The sequence below is a fragment of the Scatophagus argus genome, chromosome 14, assembly GCF_020382885.2.
Source record: "Scatophagus argus isolate fScaArg1 chromosome 14, fScaArg1.pri, whole genome shotgun sequence".
In the NCBI taxonomy this organism is placed as follows: Eukaryota; Metazoa; Chordata; class Actinopteri; family Scatophagidae; genus Scatophagus; species Scatophagus argus.
Window position 1 is genome coordinate 15,777,861 of NC_058506.1, and position 18,243 is coordinate 15,796,103.

At 42.9% G+C, this 18,243-nt stretch overlaps 1 protein-coding gene across 4 annotated transcripts in view; it reads left to right on the top strand.

Annotated features, from left to right (window-relative positions):
- The window catches only part of shroom1 (shroom family member 1), a 32,391-nt gene extending 18,745 nt beyond the window's left edge, over window positions 1–13,646 (top strand). For 3 of the 4 annotated variants that reach the window (XM_046411148.1, XM_046411149.1, XM_046411147.1), the window contains 8 exons: window positions 1,953–4,898; window positions 5,009–5,195; window positions 5,445–5,506; window positions 5,964–6,611; window positions 6,857–7,456; window positions 8,224–8,338; window positions 8,977–9,249; window positions 10,845–13,646. In XM_046411148.1, coding sequence (XP_046267104.1) covers window positions 2,173–4,898; window positions 5,009–5,195; window positions 5,445–5,506; window positions 5,964–6,611; window positions 6,857–7,456; window positions 8,224–8,338; window positions 8,977–9,249; window positions 10,845–11,099 — 4,866 coding nt within the window. In that variant the 5' untranslated portion in view covers window positions 1,953–2,172 and the 3' untranslated portion in view covers window positions 11,100–13,646. The remainder of the gene's footprint in view (window positions 1–1,952; window positions 4,899–5,008; window positions 5,196–5,444; window positions 5,507–5,963; window positions 6,612–6,856; window positions 7,457–8,223; window positions 8,339–8,976; window positions 9,250–10,844) is intronic. The other variant, XM_046411151.1, reaches the window with a different exon arrangement.
- The last annotated feature ends 4,597 nt before the right edge of the window (window positions 13,647–18,243 follow it).

Consider the following 18,243-nt stretch of genomic DNA (forward strand, 5'->3'; position numbering starts at 1 on the left):
ATCTGCAAAACAGCTTCCATCACAGCATAATGGTCTCTACGGTTTCCCTGATAATGGTATCACTTTGTGTTAAAGTGAAAGTTTAATCTTGCTCTCATTTTAGGCAATTACTTGCCAAGGAATAAGATAAAGCAAATGCTGATACAGAAATATAAGGGTAAAAGGTAGACATTTAGTAGACTTATGGCTGCAAATGCTGTATAACAAGGCATTATACATCTGTCACCTGACTAATCCTTGCAGATTTCTGTATTTCCATATGGAATTCCTGACATTTTTTCGTGTGTGTGCTGCAACGTGCACCGCCAAACTCAAGGCCCTTAATTAGAGGCCTCGTTGATGCAACACGGCAGACAGACTCCTTCAACAGGTGGTTAACTGTACTGACCTACAAAACCAAGCTGTAGTAAATGCTGTGAGCTGGGAAACAACAAAATTACTTACATCTCAGAATGCACGAAGTGGATTTTTTTCAGCTGGTACAGATGACAGATAATTTCACCGTTTTGTGATTTAAAAGGTTCCTAACTGTAATTTATACACACCTGATTTTAATAAAGTCAAAGGTATAGTGAGCAAAGATAGATATGCTGATATTGCAAATTGCGCTCATGTTGCCTTCCTCTGACAGTGTAACAAAAACAAACCGAAACATCCATGCCAGTGACAAGATATTTGGCTCTCTTGTCTACACTTCATGGTTTTGCCTAGGTGCATTATTTTGACTCCATGACGGTGACAGCAGCATGTTGAACTTGTTCTTCTTCGTCTTCTCTATGTTTAGAGCTGCAGTGAGTAGTTGGTTAATTAATTGACAGAAAATGAATCTGCCTAGGTGAGCTTAAGCTGGGGCAACTGGACTTCAGTTTAAAAGCACAGACGTTTCGCCTCCCATCCAAAAGGCTTGTTCAGTTCTGATTAGACCACCATTAGTCCATGCACTTGTGGAGCAGTTATTTGGTCTCCCTAATGCACAGGTCATTGCAGAAGAAGCCTTTTGGATGAGAAGTGAAAGGCTTTTAAACTGAAGTCCAATTGCCCCAACTTAAGCTTGTCTACACAAGGTGACCTGGATGACTGAGAATCTACAAAGACCAAATGAATGTTGAACCTTTATCATAATCAGACAAAAATGCAGAACATCTCTGGTTTTAGCTTCTTCAGAGTTAGCATTCACTGCTCTTCTCTGTATCTTTGGGTTTTGAACTGTCCATACAAATGACTGATTAGGAAAATAATCAGCAAGTTAATAGGTAATGAAGACAATAATAATGAAATAATAATGAAAAAACAAGAAGACAGTGTGTTTAATGAGGAAAAAAAAGATTAAAATATCAGGAGTTAAGATGCATAATTAGGACAGTTAAAAGGTTTCCCCCTATGCGCTGCCATGTACCAGCACCTCTGCTGTGCTGGGGGGAAAAAAGGAAAAATTAACATTTTTCTCAGTCAGTGTGTGTATGATTTGTCTTCGCAGCTTATAACAGATGAAGCAAGATTTCTCACAACAGGAATTTGACCTAGAAATTCCAGACAAAGATTTATCAGTGGTGACTTACTGTTTTCTATTATCTTTATACTATTTGAGTGGAAAGCTCTCTAGCAACCTTTTTTCTATAAACATCATCAGCTGATGGATAAAGATAGTGCAGTGTAGATGAAGATGTTTTTGTTGGAGAATGTAGTGTGTGATATTACTCAAGTGGACGTGACAATTTGACAGTTTTACATAGAGTTTGTGTTAAACTGTCACGCCATTGCAAAGCAGTCAAAACACGTATGCCATGTTTAAGACTACGCCACATGATTGTTGAGTCTTTCTCGGTAACTTTTTTCTATTCTTCTATTTGATCACACATTTTGTCTAAACATTTCACTTTTGAACATGACTCCTAAGTCAAGATTTCAGGCTGATAACCAGTCTGTTCTGTGTTTGTGTTTTTCTCCCGCAGGAGCTACTGAGCAGATCATTTCAAGAGGCTTAGAATAAACAAAAAGGAGGCAGGAAAATGACCTAATTAGCGATAAGCGTGACGGACAAACTAGCGCAAATGTGCTGGTGGTAATTTCCCCAGTTTAGCCCACAAGGAAGACACATGCATCAGCACACATACACGCACAACGTATTTATAAACCCTGCCCTTCCCTTCCTGCCATCCGCCCCAGTCCTCCATGGATTCCTACAACTTCCACTTTGAGAGAATGAGCAACGTGGACCTTCATCCTCTGAGCCTGCCCGTCAGCCGGCTCTCCCCAGCCAAGTCCAACATAAGCATTGCTGACCAACTTGCCCATCACCAACACGGCAAAGGAGACTCTGCCTACAGCTCCTTCTCTGGTGGGTCCACTGCTCCAGACTACCCATCTCCTTTTCTTTCCGATGACCTGCAGTCCAGTTCCTTCAGCCACTATGCTGATCTCAAGTATGTAAAGTCCGTTTACCATCCAACCCAGGTTCTGCAATCTGACTCAAAGACCATGGACCAGCTCTATCGCTCTGTGGAAGCTATCTCACAGCAGTACCGCAACAATACCAGCATCAGTATAAATCATCACAACCACAATGGTAATGACAGTTTGCATACCAACAATAAAGCGCTTTCTAAACAAGAGGCGCCTTTAGGAGTTCCACCCCAGGTTGCTTACCCTCCTGCCCGCCCTCCTCCAGTCCCAGCACGCCTGGATAGTTTCATAGCCACAAAAAACTTGGAGAACAGCAGGGTCCACCGCCACAGCACTGAAATTCAACCCCAACAACCACAGCCTCAGCAACAGCTCAGAACCCACAATCGACTCACTCCACAGGCCCATGGTCTGAATGCTGCGAGATCTGAGACGACTAACCCAGATGCAGCCAACTCGGGCCTCAATTCTGACCCAGTATACCCAGTTTGGAGGGGCTCTCAACAGCAACAGCCACAGGTCCAGCAGCCACCAAGCTACCGCCCCCACCTCCAGCCTCATGACCAGAACAGGGTGCCGTTGAACCCAGAATACCTTTTCATCGCGGATAACAAAGCTGCCTCTGAGCAGCATAAGTCAACAAACATCCTAAGCCGATCACCTCCTCGAGGCACAAGCCAGCCTGAGCACCTGAAGTCCAGACATCTTTCAAGCAGCGGTGCATGTAATGGAGACCATCACAACAATCCCAGTACCAGCAGTGGCCATTTTGAGAGTCAGCGCAAAAGGGCACACTCGGCTCATGATTGGCTTGGATCAGAGCCAAACCGCCCCTGGAATGCTGGTCAGAGTTTTATCAACAGCAGCATCCAGCATAAGGGCCAGTTCTACTTTGTCACGGGAGTGTGTAAGCTGTCTGAATCTGGTATGAGGACACACTCTGCCACTGTGTGTGGGTCTGAGGCTGGAAGTGAGAGCTCTGCTGTGCTGGAGATACACCAGCTCAGAGAGAAAGAAAGATGCCACAGCACAATGGATAATTTGTTTAGACCTCTCCAAGAGAGCTCCTACACCTCGAGTGGTGTGATTCCAGATGAGAGAGAGGCTTTGACTTCTGTGTCTCAGGACAGGGAACTGTCCTCCAGGAACCAGGATCAGGAGAATCGCAGACTGTCCCTTATTTCGACACAGTCCTCTCGAAGCTTTGACACCTTAGAAGAAATCGACATGGTGCAGAGTCGAGAGATTGGTCGCCACACAGCCAACAACCCTATATTCTACTGTGGGCCTGAGATAAACTGCCCACCACATTCACCAACGCAAACAAATGAGGTCACTTCACTGTCAATCGATGAACATTCAAACCACCAGAAGAGAGAGGAGCAGGCAAAGAGAGGGAAACGGCAGCCCTTAGGGGATGTAGCCAGTGAGAGGATAAACAAAGAAACGACACCACTTCTGTACCACCTCACCGGTGCCAATAGGGCAGTGCTACAGCCCAGAAAGAATGCTGATTTCAGTATAAAAGGCAAGGATGCAGTCCTAAATAAAATAGATCATGGAGACTTGGCTGTTAATGATAATGACAGACATCCAAAAACTGACACATGCAAGACTGACAGAGGAGAAGTTATCTCTGCCTGTAACACCCTGGATGACTCCTTTAAGAAGTACTACAAAGAGAAGCTGAAGGATGCCCAGTCTAAAGTCCTGAGGGAGACATCATTCAAAAGGAGGGACCTGCAGCTCTCATGGCCACACCGCATCAGGCAAAAACCTGAGTTGAGGCCTACAGTTATTCATGCTTTCTCCTCTTCGCAGGACTCTGAGGCCTCCACAGACACACTCACTCCCTCTGTGACCTCTGAGGACACAGAGAGGGGGAGCATAAAAGAAGAAGTCGAGGAGGTTCTGAAGGAGGTTGACAATGAGACTGAAAAGGAAAATGGAAGACCAGCAAATGTGGCCCAGCCCCAGGTAGCACGCATCAGAGGAAGGAAGCGCTTAACTCCAGAGCAGAAGAAGATGTGCTATTCTGAACCAGAGAAACTCAACCATCTCGGTGGTGCTCCCATCCACTCTGCTTGCCGCTCTTTTGGCAACGAAAGTGACAACCTGTTTGCAGTTGAATGCGAGGTAGAGGAACGTGTGCAGGAAGGAGAGCAGGGACTGGTTGCAGCACGACGGAAGATGTTTGAACCAAGAGGCCGAGCCCTTTCAGCCCCTAGCGCTTCAAAGACCAATTTAAAACATCTGCAACACAAGGCCTTAGTGGAGTACATGGAGCGTAAAACAGGTCAGAAAGTGGCTGAGCCACAGCAACCAGTGCTTCAGGCACCACCTCCATCCAGGCAGAGACATTCTCTGGGGGAAAAACCATTTGACTGGGGTCCCAGGCCTCTATCAGGAAACCACGAAGGCAAAAATATCAAGAAGAAACTCCACAGGCCGCACTCTGCAGGCCGCATCCTTGATTCTTCCACCAGCTCCATCAGGTACGAAAGAGAATCTGAGCCAGAGGACAAGAGATTTACTTAATGCTCTTTTTTGTTGTATGGATCAAATCAAACTTTTTAAGTTTTCTATTTTAATTTTCACAAAACAGGTATGCCCAGTTCTTCTCAGCTCAGTCTTGTTCAGGCCAGTATGCTGGCCAGTTGAATCAACCCAGATGGAGGGAGAGCCAAGGTCCATCTCAAGTGAAGTATGCGTCAGTGGAGAGTCTCTTAGACCAGCCAGTGCCACCTAGTTTCTTCAGGAACAGATCCACATCCACACCACACACGCTTGAAGTAAGATCAAGTAGCTGTCTCCTAAAGGCTAATTGCATTAGTAGATAGTATTAAAACCAAAATCCTAAACACCATGGTTTTGGGGTTTATCTCACAGCTTAAATTTAGTGTCTGATAAGCTTTCTATCACAAGTATATGAAATGTAATTGTCTCTCATTTTACAAATTATTGAATTCATAGGAATATTTTTTAAGTATGTTTTAAGTATGCTACTTCAAATGTAATTTATGCGTTTGGTTTTTCTGCAGGCTCTGCAGATACTTGAAAATGAGAAGGATCCATCACCAGTTAATGCTATGGAAACCTGGAGGTATGTACCAGCACTGCAGACAAATTGGGACATTTTTAATGGTTTTAGGTCAGGAGAGTATTAGGTCAGTGATGTGTGCACTGCGGCACAGACTATAAATCTCCGCTTGATTCATTGCGGCACTGGAAAGTCAACACCCACATGCTCCAGCATTCCTTTTAAAAAATGTATGCATAAACTGTAAAAGAAGAGTCATTGGCTGACCCATTTTCAAGGAGTTGGTCTGTTTTGCAAAACTACATTGTGATTTATAGAAAGGTTAAATTATTAGTGCCATTTACACAATAAAATTTTCCAGAGTCCTTCTATGTCTTTGAAGAGCTTTTGAAAATGTGACAATTAAAAGCAGACTTTGTATATTTAGTTTTAAGGCCTAGAATTTCTGTTCTGGAGTAATCATAGTTTGTATGACTCTGTGGCTTCTGTCACACATTTGAAAAATGAATGTCAATGTCAGTCCCCAGAAGGATGCGGCTCAAGTCTCCTTAATAACGCCAGTCCGCGAGGGCCAGCAGCTTGTTCGTGTGGTTGCACAAAGGGGGAAGTCCATGGAAGAACTCGGGGCAACTAAGTTAACAAGACCATCGGCCCTGAGTAAAAGTTCTGAGCAGTTGGATCAACTGTGGAGGTGTTCGACCGGATCAGGAGGACCAGACAGAGACAAGAGGAGCGTTTCATTCATTGCTGAAGTCAGAGAAGCCCAGGTGCAGAACAGAGAGAGGAAGAAGCAGCATGTGACAGAGCAAGTGGCGAAAGAACCAGAGATTGTTTCTCAAAAGAGCGGTCAGGGACAGACACCAAACCAAATCCAGAAAAAGTCTTTGCTGAAGCAGAACTCGGAGCCAGGGGATGATGCCACAGTAGGAACAAGGAGCTCCAGCAGATCCACCTCCCCAGCCTCTTCCTCCTCCTCTTCCCGGGCCAGGGTGCATTCTGGATCTCGTGGCCCTGTCACAGATGTGCTGAGGTCCAGTAGGCCGCCCAGTGAGACTTCATCTAACCCCCCTTCCCCCAGAGGTCTAGAGGCCAGTGAGAGAGAGATCAAATCCACCTCGTCCTCCCCCACCCAGACAAGGCTTCCTTGTGAAAATAGGCCTAGCTCCAGGTAAGTTTGAACTCCATACAAATGCAGCATTTGCTTCCTCTGTGAAATGGTTTCACTAATAGAACATGCCAGACCATTTTCAGCCTCAACTTCCTGACTTCTCCTGGTTCATTGTGCTGTCTTCATTTGAATATGTCACCCTTTACCCAACTAAATTAAAAATCTAACAGGTGTTTGTGAAATTGCAAGTACGATTTTGGTAAGGTGTGCTTCCGAACCGTATTTTATTTTATTTTTTCTTCCAGCAGAGACAAGACTTGTCTTTCTGTGACTGGTTCACAAAGAGACCAGTCAGTGGATGAACCAGGCATTGACGCCCTAAAGCCTGATTCAAACTATGAAGTGTCTCTGAGCTGCGGCGTCACCACAGATCCATCTCTGTGGATTCTCTCTCCAGAAGAAGAGAACGAAGAGGAAGTGCAGCCCGTACCCCTGACAGATGAGGTTTTTGATGACGAGTCCAGTGGTTCAGCCACTCCGATGCAGACAAGTGAAACATCTGGGTCTCCCTGCACCTCCGTCTCTGAACAAGACATCAGTCAGCAGATGGAAGAGGAGAAAAATCCAGATACAGAAGATGAGAAGTCAGAAGAAAACCAGGAGATAGAGGAGAGGGGAACACCAGAGGGAGAAACAGACAGTCTGAAGAAGCCTGTGGAAAGGCCACAGTGGGAAGAGCTTGTAGAAGCAGTGGTCAAGGCAGACCAATCACTGGCCAGAGTGCTCTACCCATTGGCCAATCGTAAGACAGCACTGATGCTGATGGAGCAGCTGCTGTCAGAGGACACGCTGCTGATGGAGGAACACTACAAGAAGAAACAGGAGCAGAAAGGGCAAGCAGAAAGGTGAATGTTAATGTCCAGAAACAAAACACTTTGAAGCTAAACTCAGCTTTGATCTTCTTTAATAAACCCCCATTAGTTTCCACTAAGCGATAATGGACATTTTTCTGGCCTACTTGAAAGCATTTAACTTCCTCAGTCAGAGGAGGCATCCCTGACTGTAAAAATGACTGTAAAACAATGGAAATTAGCATACAAATAAAGAGAGCTAAATGTCCCAAAATCCTTGATTTCCCCTCCTTTCAGGTGTCTACATAACCCTTTAACTTGTATATACACATGGCTGCGTGGATAGAAAGAGTAATTCATCTCATTCACATCTTTGAAACTATTATAGACATGACACAGTGTGAAAAGTACAGACAAGGTCAAGTTAATTATGGTTCCTAGTTTAGTGTTTCTCTGCGAAACTTAATACCAGTTCAAGAGCCGAGCTCCCTGAGTGCTATGTTACATTCTGTTGCATCACATGTTCAGACACACCTGGCGATCTGCTTACTCCAGTAAATGCACTAAGATTTCTGCTGGTGTAAGCACACTTGATACACAAAGAGAATGTGCAGTTGCATTTCAGTGTTTTGTATTATGGAAATAACAGTGGCACTTTGCACCGAGCATCCTCCTCGTGAAGACACTGTGTGTGACACAACTGAAACAGAAAGTTTCAAAGTTTGAGAGTTCTCTGCTGGATTGTCATGGCGGGATTTATTGGCTGCACAAGTGGGGTGCAAGGAAACTAGCTTGACCTAAACACGTGTTTCTTCCTCCAGTGCTGAAACAGTCAAAGGAAGGATGACTGAAGCATCTCCTTGTTCCTCTGCTCCTGACAGCCTTAAAACTCTGAGCGCAGACCTGCAGAGCAAAGTCGACATCGCTGAGAAGAAGGTAATTTATGCAAAGCAGTGAAAGACAGAGAAGTGGGAGTAATCTTTTGCAGTCAAAAGAGAAATGAGCCATTCTGAACATGCTGCAACAAAGCAAAACGAGAGCAGTGTGCGGCCAAAAATGTGTATCTTCTTAAAAGTTGTCACTGATTTGATGCAAATACATTACAAACGACCAGAAACCAGACAGGCCTGCAAATTAAATGGGACTTTTATGGTACACTTTGAACTGTGATCTTGCTCTTTTTAAACAGTAACTCTGTGGTGATTTCATTCTGATGCCATCTGGATGATTTGGTCTTAAGTAAGCTCACTTCAGACTGAAATAGTTATGTCTCTCTTATCACATGATGTACTGTCTGTCTCTTATCAGTGTCTCCTACTTGCCTAATGTTTGGCTTGACACATAGCCCCTCCCTCTTCCTGACTGCTGTCTACACTCACTCTTGATACAGTATGCCTTTATTCAGAAAATATAAATAAATGCTTTAATGGTTCACCTACAGTCTAATAACATGCGGTCAACATTGGTTGACAAGTTTTTCTTTTCTCTACTTTTTTTTTTTTTTCATTTGGACCAATGAAGCACATCTTTGCCTAAAATCTCTCACACATTACCTGCTCTGCTTGAATTAACAGCGCCTGTTAGTGACTTATATTGAGGCGCGACTGCGCTCACTGGAAGAGATGAAAGGTCCCCTCCAGGCAGAGATTCGGGAGAACGTGGCCCTTGGGGAGACCCTTGAAGTGCTGGTCCGTGAGGGCTGTCTTCCTGTGGAGCTGGAGCGCTACAGCCTGTTCATAGGAGACCTGGAGAGGGTAGTAAGCCTGCTGCTGTGTCTCTCTGCTCGGCTGGCCAGGGTACAAAACGCCCTGAGCACCGTGGACCAATACACAGATGCTGAGGAGAAGGTGAGGAATCAACTTTCTTTCTTTAGTTCTTTTGTTCTTTCTTTCTGCCTTCCTACATCTGGATTCCAAGATTTCTACAGTTAAAGAGATGTGAGAAATAACCAAATTAACATAATCCTTTTCACATCATCCATATTTGTCTTTTGTTTGTCTTTGGATTTTCTGGTTTATGAGTGATGTAATTATTCAGATCACGCAAAGAATTCATACAAAAAAAGCATGGAACCCAGTAGAGATTACTAACATTGTGAATGAATTTAGGGCATATTAAGATACTGACTGATTTCTGTGGTTAAAGGTCAACTGAATAGGTTAAATCAGATGCGATAAAAATCTATTAAACGCTCTCCATGTTTTAGTATCCCATTTACACTCCCACCTTTTCCCCCTGCAGTTGTTTACACATACACACTAAGACATGCAAGTAAAAGCATGCTGTCAGCGAGTGCTCCTGGGGAGAACATTGTGACATAACCTCACAGTTCTCGTGATTCAAAGCACTTCATTTAGAGCTTCTGGTGAACACACAACCATGAGTGAAACGTGTTGCTGCTCCCATGCCCTCAGCTATACTCTCGTTCTATTTACTTTAGAAGAGCAAACATGCCACTTGAAGCCAAAAGTTGAAGGGTAACTTTAACGGAGTCAAGGTTTCTCACTGTGTGGAATTCAAAATATGTTGTTTATCTGTGTGTAATTGCCAGTTTTTTAGCTTATCTGTGTTTGAGCTGCCTGCTTTGTCAGATATTTGAAGATTATTTTGGTTATATTGCAGTTGGATTGGACTGCACTTTCTGGTTTGACATACTGAGAAACAATTACTTGAATGCTATCATGGTACATCTGAGGTAGCTGTGTTAAAATAGGTTGACCGTCACTCATTTATTTATTAAAAATATCCATTAGTTTAATTTAGTTTGAATTAGAGCCATGAATTTGGTCTCAGATATTATCACGGGCAGCGTCACAGGATCTGACTTGAGCTTTGTTTTCCCTCTGAATATCCTGTTTGATTGTGCGTCCCAGTGTTTTTCAGCTTCAATTTAAGTTTGCATGGACGCATTGGATTGCTAGATTTACCCCTGAAAGGGCTCCTTGTTAGTTTGTCCATCTGCAAAAAGCCTGGCTGAACGTGCAGCATACTGAGGGCTTGTTAGAGGCTCATTTGTTTTCTTGCTGTTATCAGCAACACTGGTATTTACACTGACTCACCGAAACTCCAGCCCGGTTTCGTTGACATTTGTATCTACCCTGCCCTCTGTTGACATAAGGAAACACTGCACCTCCTTTCCTGTGACTGTTTGAAACTTGATCCACCAACTTTCACAGTTCTCTTGGATCAAACAACATATTACTGTTCAATTAAAACAAGATATAGAACCTAAAATTTCTTCTGAATTTCTTCAGTTCTAGCATCTGCTGTTCTGCAATGCATGAATTCCACACCACAATAAGGTTAAAATTTCAACAACAAGACTTGTTGATATGTATTTCCCCAGCAATATCACATAAGAGAGAGAGGAATTCTCTCCTGTTCTAACCTATTAACAAGATCACTGTAGTTCTTCTTCTTAACACTCTGTCTCTGCACTCAGCAATCTCTGGACAGTCGCCACCGTCTGCTGTGCAAACAGAGGGAGGACGCCAAAGATCTGAAGGATAATCTGGACCGGAGAGAGAACCTGGTCTCCACCTTCCTGTCGCGCCAGCTGTCTGCCAAACAGCTGCAGGACTACCGGCGCTTCATCCAGACCAAGGCGTCACTGCTCATCCGGCAGAAGGACCTGGAGGAGAAGCAAAGGCTGGCCGAGGAGCAGCTGGAGGCCCTCTCCAACAGCCTGAATCTGTGAAGGGCGGAGCGATGAAAGCACTGATTGCTCCTTTCCTTCTCGACTTGCGTTGAAGGACGATATTCAAAAATACGCGTAAAGAGAGTGTTGGCTGTACTTTTCTGACTGGGTTTGACACGTAGACAGACTAGGCGTGGATTATATGTGGTCCAGCTGGTATCTCCAACGCTTTGCACCCTGTTGTGACTTTCTTTTGTCCTTTAAAAGAGTTTGATGGGGAACTCATCATGCCCTCTGCTCTCCTCTCATAACTACGTGTCACACACGAGATGAGCAATAAAGACAGTTGAGACCGAAGTTTCTCGCCTTGCTGTCGTCAAGCAAGGCTTCGCAGAACACTTATCCACCCAAACTCTGCCCACTGTCGGTGTGCACAGTCTGCAGGGTGCATCTGAGGACTTCTTACTGAGATGATGTACGTGTGTCCGTTGACTTTGAACAGAGAATCTGTTCTGAACTGTTTATCTGTGTGCCTTGATACTGGCGTTGCAGTGGAATGTTTTCCATTAGAGCTGCTAGGTGGAAACTCTGTGCCCCCCGTTAGCAATCCAGCAGCTGTCCTTCACCTTTCATTAAGATGTTAGAGCTACAGTCCTGTTATCTGCACCTGCGTAAACCTATTATAAGCTTTAAGATTGTATTTTGACCCGTGAGAAGGCTTCGGTGAGAGAGAGTAGCCTGAGAGGGGAAGTGTACTGTATCAAGTCAGTAAAATGTATCATAGATGGAGTAGATTTTTTTTAATGTTCTTTTTTAAAAATATGTTTCAAATTAAGGCACTAAAAACCAAAAAGGGTGAATGAAAAAAAGCACTTTGTAATGATACATAAATGCACATTTCTTCAAATCAGATTTGTTCAAAATAATGTCAAGTGAAAGCCTTACTCCATCCATTCAGACATTTTTTTTGTTTGTTTGTTTTGTCATTAATTTTAAGTAGGAATGTTGAAATGAAAGGTACACAAGCACACACGGCAACATTAAGGATTGTGTACAAATACTTCTACCCATCTAATTTCATACTTGATGTCACTAAGTCTTGATGATTTCATGCTGGAGCCATTCTTCATACAGAGGAGCTAAATCTCTAAAGCAGATTATAAGTAAGCAATTATATCACTGATATTTTCTCCCAATGTCCCCTTGTTGCAGAAGTGACACATGATACTTGAAATACTGTTTTGCTTTTTAAAGAGGAAAGTCCACGATCTTTACTTCAGGTGTCTTAAACTAATTTTCTCTCCTCTACCTCCACAGCGTAGCCACTTTTAGACTCATGTAGCCTTGGAGTTTATTTAAATTTACACAGCTTTCAGTTAAAAAGCTCTTCTTGGTAGCCCTGAATAAAAACGCGCTTTTGAATCAAAATGACTTTTGACCCTAATTTTTAAAGAAACTCACGTTTTAGTGTCTACATTGATATTTGTCAGTAGTTGTTATAGTTGTATTAATTTCTTTTTGCTGAATCTTCAACCAGAGACATTAGAGAGTTGTTTAAGAGTGATGTGAGCCCCTGCTCTACATTAGAATATGTGCTGTGAGCGTGAATTACGAATGTCTCAGTTATGTGTGTAGAGATTAGTTGTTGAGCAGAATGACAGAACTCCTCTCGGTGTTTGCTGTGTTTTCAACAGGAAATTCCTATGAAGTCAAAAAGTGATCAAAATCATCCCTCAGGAAATTCTACCTGTTGGCTGTTAATGAGAAAAAAAATTGCTCCAGTGCATGGGCTGACTGTTGTGTGTATGATATTTATGTAACAATGACCACAGAGAGGCAGAGCTGCTTTAGTAACCCCCTTAAACATAACTCAAAATATAATTTAAAAAATGTTTTTCTCAGAAACTGTAAACCCTGCCAAGCTGAAAGATATTTTCACGCTTTTAGTTAAATAGTTTCACCACCTCCGCCACCACCCCTCAACTATTTCTCTGGAGGTTTACAACTCTGCTAAACAAATGTATGTTTGTTTTGGCCTTTGTGCTGACGCAGGGCTAAAGGGTTAGAGGGACTCGCATGCTGTTCCTCTCAGTCTGCTGAAATAATTCCTAAAGTATGCAAAAGACCAACATTTTGGACAAAGAAAGACTTTTGAGGGGGGTGGAAAGAGTGCAAAATGCTCCCACATAGGCACAGCGCATGGATAAATACTCATTTTAGTTCTTGCTGTGTGTACATACTAACAAACATTTGACAACTTCCTGTGTCTTTTCTGGTTTCTGGTGTGTTATGTTGAGGTTGCAAGAAAGTGTTCTGTTTTTGAAGTAGGATTATATATGTGTGTTTGGGGATTTTGTTTCACATTCTGGAGGCGTGTGACATTGATATAAACAGAATCAACTTTAAAGCCAAGAAGGAAAGACATATTTCAGTGAGTCCCAGCTGGTGGTATGACAACAGAGACATTTCTAAATCCACTGTTTCTGCCATAATTCACACATGTTTTCCGTTGAGAGTTTTGAGCTGTTTTTTTGTGCCTGTCTGGAGTTACAAATTCCATGATGTTTGTATGATTGTGAATAAATTAAAAATTAAGCTCTCCCTCTCCTTCCGGTGTAGCTCATTTCATTTCACTTTTACCAAAATGAGACCAGGATCCAACTTGGACATATAGGCTACTTACAATAGTCATGGAAAAAGTGATAGACGTCTTGCAATATTCGGGCTGTGAGAAAATACTGTTTCATATTTTGACCTTCCTTTACTAAGAACCTGATGTTTCCTCAGTGGTTGAGGCTCTCCTCGGTTGGTTGTTCCTCTCAGAGATCGTTTCTGCCCTCTGCAGGCTTATCAACACACTGCTTCTGAGAGTCCTTAACATTTTCTGTTGCCACACAGTGCGGAAGCTTCATCATCCCTTGTGCAAAAACAAACTACTCCAACCAAGGATGAAATATATGCTTTATGATTATGCAGAAAGATGATGATGGAAACAATGCAAAATATCTGCCTGCAAATGGAAGAAGGAAACGCATTTTAGAACTTTTGTGATCAGGATTGTGTGGGCTTTAATTACCATCAGTAGCAATAATCCCAGTAGTGTTTATTATATTAAGTGGACTATTTTGTAATGTAATAGAATCTCTCATTGCTCAGTGCTGATGTGACTGATCACAAGCTTGACCCTAATGTGTAACTGGTGGCAGTATCTAAATAAAGACATGACAGAAATGACACTTTATTTAGAGAAATCCCACCCAGGAGTTAGATGAGAAGATCACTTCCAACAGCTGGTTAAGCTCGGTTCATCATAAGAACTGAAAACAGGGGAACAGCTATGTATAGTTTGATTCAGAAACAGGCTACACAATCTATTCGAATACAACGGGCTACACACCTGGAGTCAGGGGGCACTTAGCTTAGCTTAGCAAAGAGATGGGAGAGCTGGCTTTGTGTTGCCTGGCTTCTGTGTCCCCCGCTTTCTGCATTCTTTCAGAAGACATTAAATCACACGTTGTGCCCACACATGGCGTAGATGTTGCTTCCTAACTAGCTTATGTGTCATCCAACATTTTCTGTTTGCCTGAGAGAGATGGACACAGTCAGTGATTATCAGCAGCAAAGCTCCTCATTACCCAGCACTGTCACAGAACTGCTGCTGCAGTGTTCAGGCCATCCTGTTCCCTCCTGCTAGTTGTCTGCGGCGAACAGCACACCAAATACCGCATCACTTAGCCCACTGTCTTTGACGCTAAACCCTAATTGCCATGCAATTAGTGTCTGACAAAGATCTTACTTGTTTAGAAATCCCTGAATTGTGTTTTATGTCCCTGCTGCCTTCAGTTGTGATGTGATTTAAAGTGTTTTTTATTCTATAAAGTGCGCTAAGTGCTATCTGGTGTCTCTCACTATCCTCCTGAGATTTCCTCTTCCATTTGCCAACATGAAATCTTTCTGTTTTTCCCCCTGCAGTTCATTCTATGCCTTTCAATAAGCATTTGTTATTGCTGACAAACAAACTGGACAGCATTCCACTGTGAAGCTGAGCAAATGATGGGCAGAGAGGCATGAAAGAGACAAGACAGGAGGAAGACAGGCTGCTGAAAATATATGTCATGTCTTGACAGTAAAAATAAAGTCACAGCCAGGGTTAGCTTAGCAAAGAGACTGGAAGCAGGAGGGGAACCAAAGGCCTGGTTCTGCCTGAAGCCAAAGACATCCAGCACCCCTGCAGACTTTACAGGGGTCATATGCCAAACATGGAGTGGGCTCAGGATAAGCCTGGGTTAGATATGTGTGGAAAAAAAACATAAAAGTGTGAAATGTGTGCGTGGGGGTGAAATGGGCCTAGGTTAGCACTAGTTAGTCAACACTAGAATATGCTCTGTAAAAAGCTTTTATTTCTTGGCTTGGAGTAGTGAATTTATGAAGTCCTTTTACTTTGGTGACATTGCCACACAACTGGCTGACTCTTCCAAAAAAAGCTATTAAATAAGATACAGAGGGGTAGTTAGTGAGCTTTAGAGGTGCCTGTTGACAGATTTTGTTAACAGGGACCATGAGATCGAAATACATAATGGACCTTGTTGTGTTATCCCTAAAAATCATATTCTTGAAGACAACCAGGTTAGCTGTTTGTCCTTGGTTCTAGTCTTTTTTGGAAATCATTACTATGTTCCTCAGATTCTCATGGCACATAATGGGCACATGACAAAGGGTCCAATGTTCTCCAGTTCCATGCGCTTTCCCAGGGTCCTATGTTCCCGAGGTCCTGGTTCCAGGGTCTCGTGTTCACTAGCTCTACATAGCACATCACAGAAACCTGAAAAAGATATTAAGGGTAACCCAAAATCAAATGTAATGATAACCATTTGTTTTGTTGTCTTTATTTGACTGCTTTAGAGTTTGTTCCAATAAAAGTTGGGTGATGTTTATCAACTATTTTAACCTGAAACAGATCACATTAGATCCAACTAGGAGACATAAATGTTAAACTGATATACAGTTTCAGTAGCTCAGGCGGTAGGTTGAACATATCTATGACTCAGTGGTTACTGTGCCAGGTGCTCAGATTACTGACTTCAAGGCTCACTTTTCAACCTGAACTCTGAACTCTCCACCCACAGGAATGTCAGCACACCTTAAAGCCTCCGTCTCCTCCTCTCGGCTAACCTCTGGCAGTCAACAAACAGCTCGGTTAGGAAGACTAACAAAGCCTCGCTCTCAGGCCAAAGCACTGACAGCAAAGCTTTATTCCAGTCTCCGTAATTTATTGCCTCTTTGTTACAGTAGATGTTGTTCTTGCTCTCATTAAGTTAACTTAAGCCTTGTTTATAACCACCTGACACACACACACACTGGATAATGATGCATTGTGAAAATGCATTCCAGACCTTCCTCATTATATTTCTCCACTGCCTCTAATTTTATAACAGGCCGTCAGAAGAAACAAAAGTGTTAATTAACTTCTTATGACTGAAAATGTCCATGTGGGTCTTTTCTCACCAAACAAGGCTGGCAGGCCTCATTTCTTTACAAATGCTGAGATGACAGATTTACATTGGACTGTGTCCTATACTTCAGTAAGAGGAGAGGACAAGTTAAATCAAATCCCATCCAACATCAGCAGACGTTAAAGGACATTTCGACATATTGGGAAAGGCATTATTCACTTTCTTGCCGAGAGTTAGATGAGTTAGACTTGAACCGCTCTCGTGTCTGTAGGATGTGCAGATTTTGTTACCTGTGCTAAGAGCCAGGCCATCTGTTTTCCCCTGCTTCCAGTCTTAAAGCTAAGCTAAGCTAACTGCCCCTGCATACCGTACAGACCGTACAGACATGAGGGTGGTATCGATACTCTCATCAAGCTGTAGTCAAGAAAGTGATCAAGCAAAGCGTTACTAAATTTAGCTGATACAACTTAGCACTAAGAAATTTTTTGTTTGGTTTAGCTTCATTGCTAATTCTGGTTGGGAGAGGCTCTTGTTCTCAATGAGTAGCATCTTGGTCCAGTTTCATAACAAGTGTCTCTACCTTTAGCACTCAAGTTTACCACTCACAGGTCCATATTTTCACTTTAATACTTCGTTACACAGCTGTACTGCTGCTCCTTTTATCTAAAGGATCTAAATGACCACCGCTGACCTTGTGATGGCCTGCCTCCTCGCAGCAGCAGCAGCAGAAAAGAACATTTGCTTAACAAAACCCAGAGGCTCCGAGATGAAACATCGTCTTGACGTAAAGACATTGAATGCTGCTGGGGAAGTGACATCATGAGAAACGAAAGAAACAGACAGAGAGGACTCGAGGCAGGGGACAAGACAAGCAGCGTGAGCCATTTCTGGACACTTCTGCTTTTCTACCCGTGATTCTTTCTCCTTTCAGATTTTTTCTCCTCCCAAACAAGCAGTAACTCAAAACCCTGCTTTTACTCTTCTCTTCACCATCCACTCTGTTTAGGAAAAGACACCAGAGAGGAAGCAGGGCAGCGACGTCAGCTCTTACGCGTCTTGCCTTCAGGCCGCCGTTGCCGGTGAGATCATGAACACAATCCACATGCACACACATGTAAACGCGCACTCATTCCTCGTCGGCTGCCAATCTGACTGAATCACAGCTGTCTCGACAAGCCAGAGGATGGATCAGAGCCATGTTTCAGAAAGGCTTTGGCACTCAGAAAGACTCTAATGATTTATGGAACACCTGTATACTCCTTTATGAATAACAAACACTTTATCTTTTGTAGTAAAATATGCTGTAACTCAGTAAAATCCAGTGGATTTTTTTGTTCCTTCCAGGGCGTTTCAGTGGGATGTTTGCTTCTCAGAAATGCCTCACAGTGTTCAATAATTAATCTGTTACAAAGTGAAGTAATGATGAAGAGGCAAATCATCTAAGTCATCCTCAGAGGCATTTCTCTGATTTGTATTTTTATTTGTTACTCTATTTCATAGCTAGACGCTTGTTTTATCCATGAATCAGCAAGCACACCTGCATTTTTTTAAAGTTTGGTCATATTTGCCTCTGGATATCGAAAGGGTGACATCTTTTTTTATCAATGTGAAAACACGGAGGAGAACAAGTCAGTTCTTGATCAGTGAATCAGTGTCATAGACTGATTTCCTATTAATACTGATTTATTTTGATCAAAAACAGACATTTCTGAGGAGATAGCTAGATTTAAAACTCAAGCTTTAGATGTAAA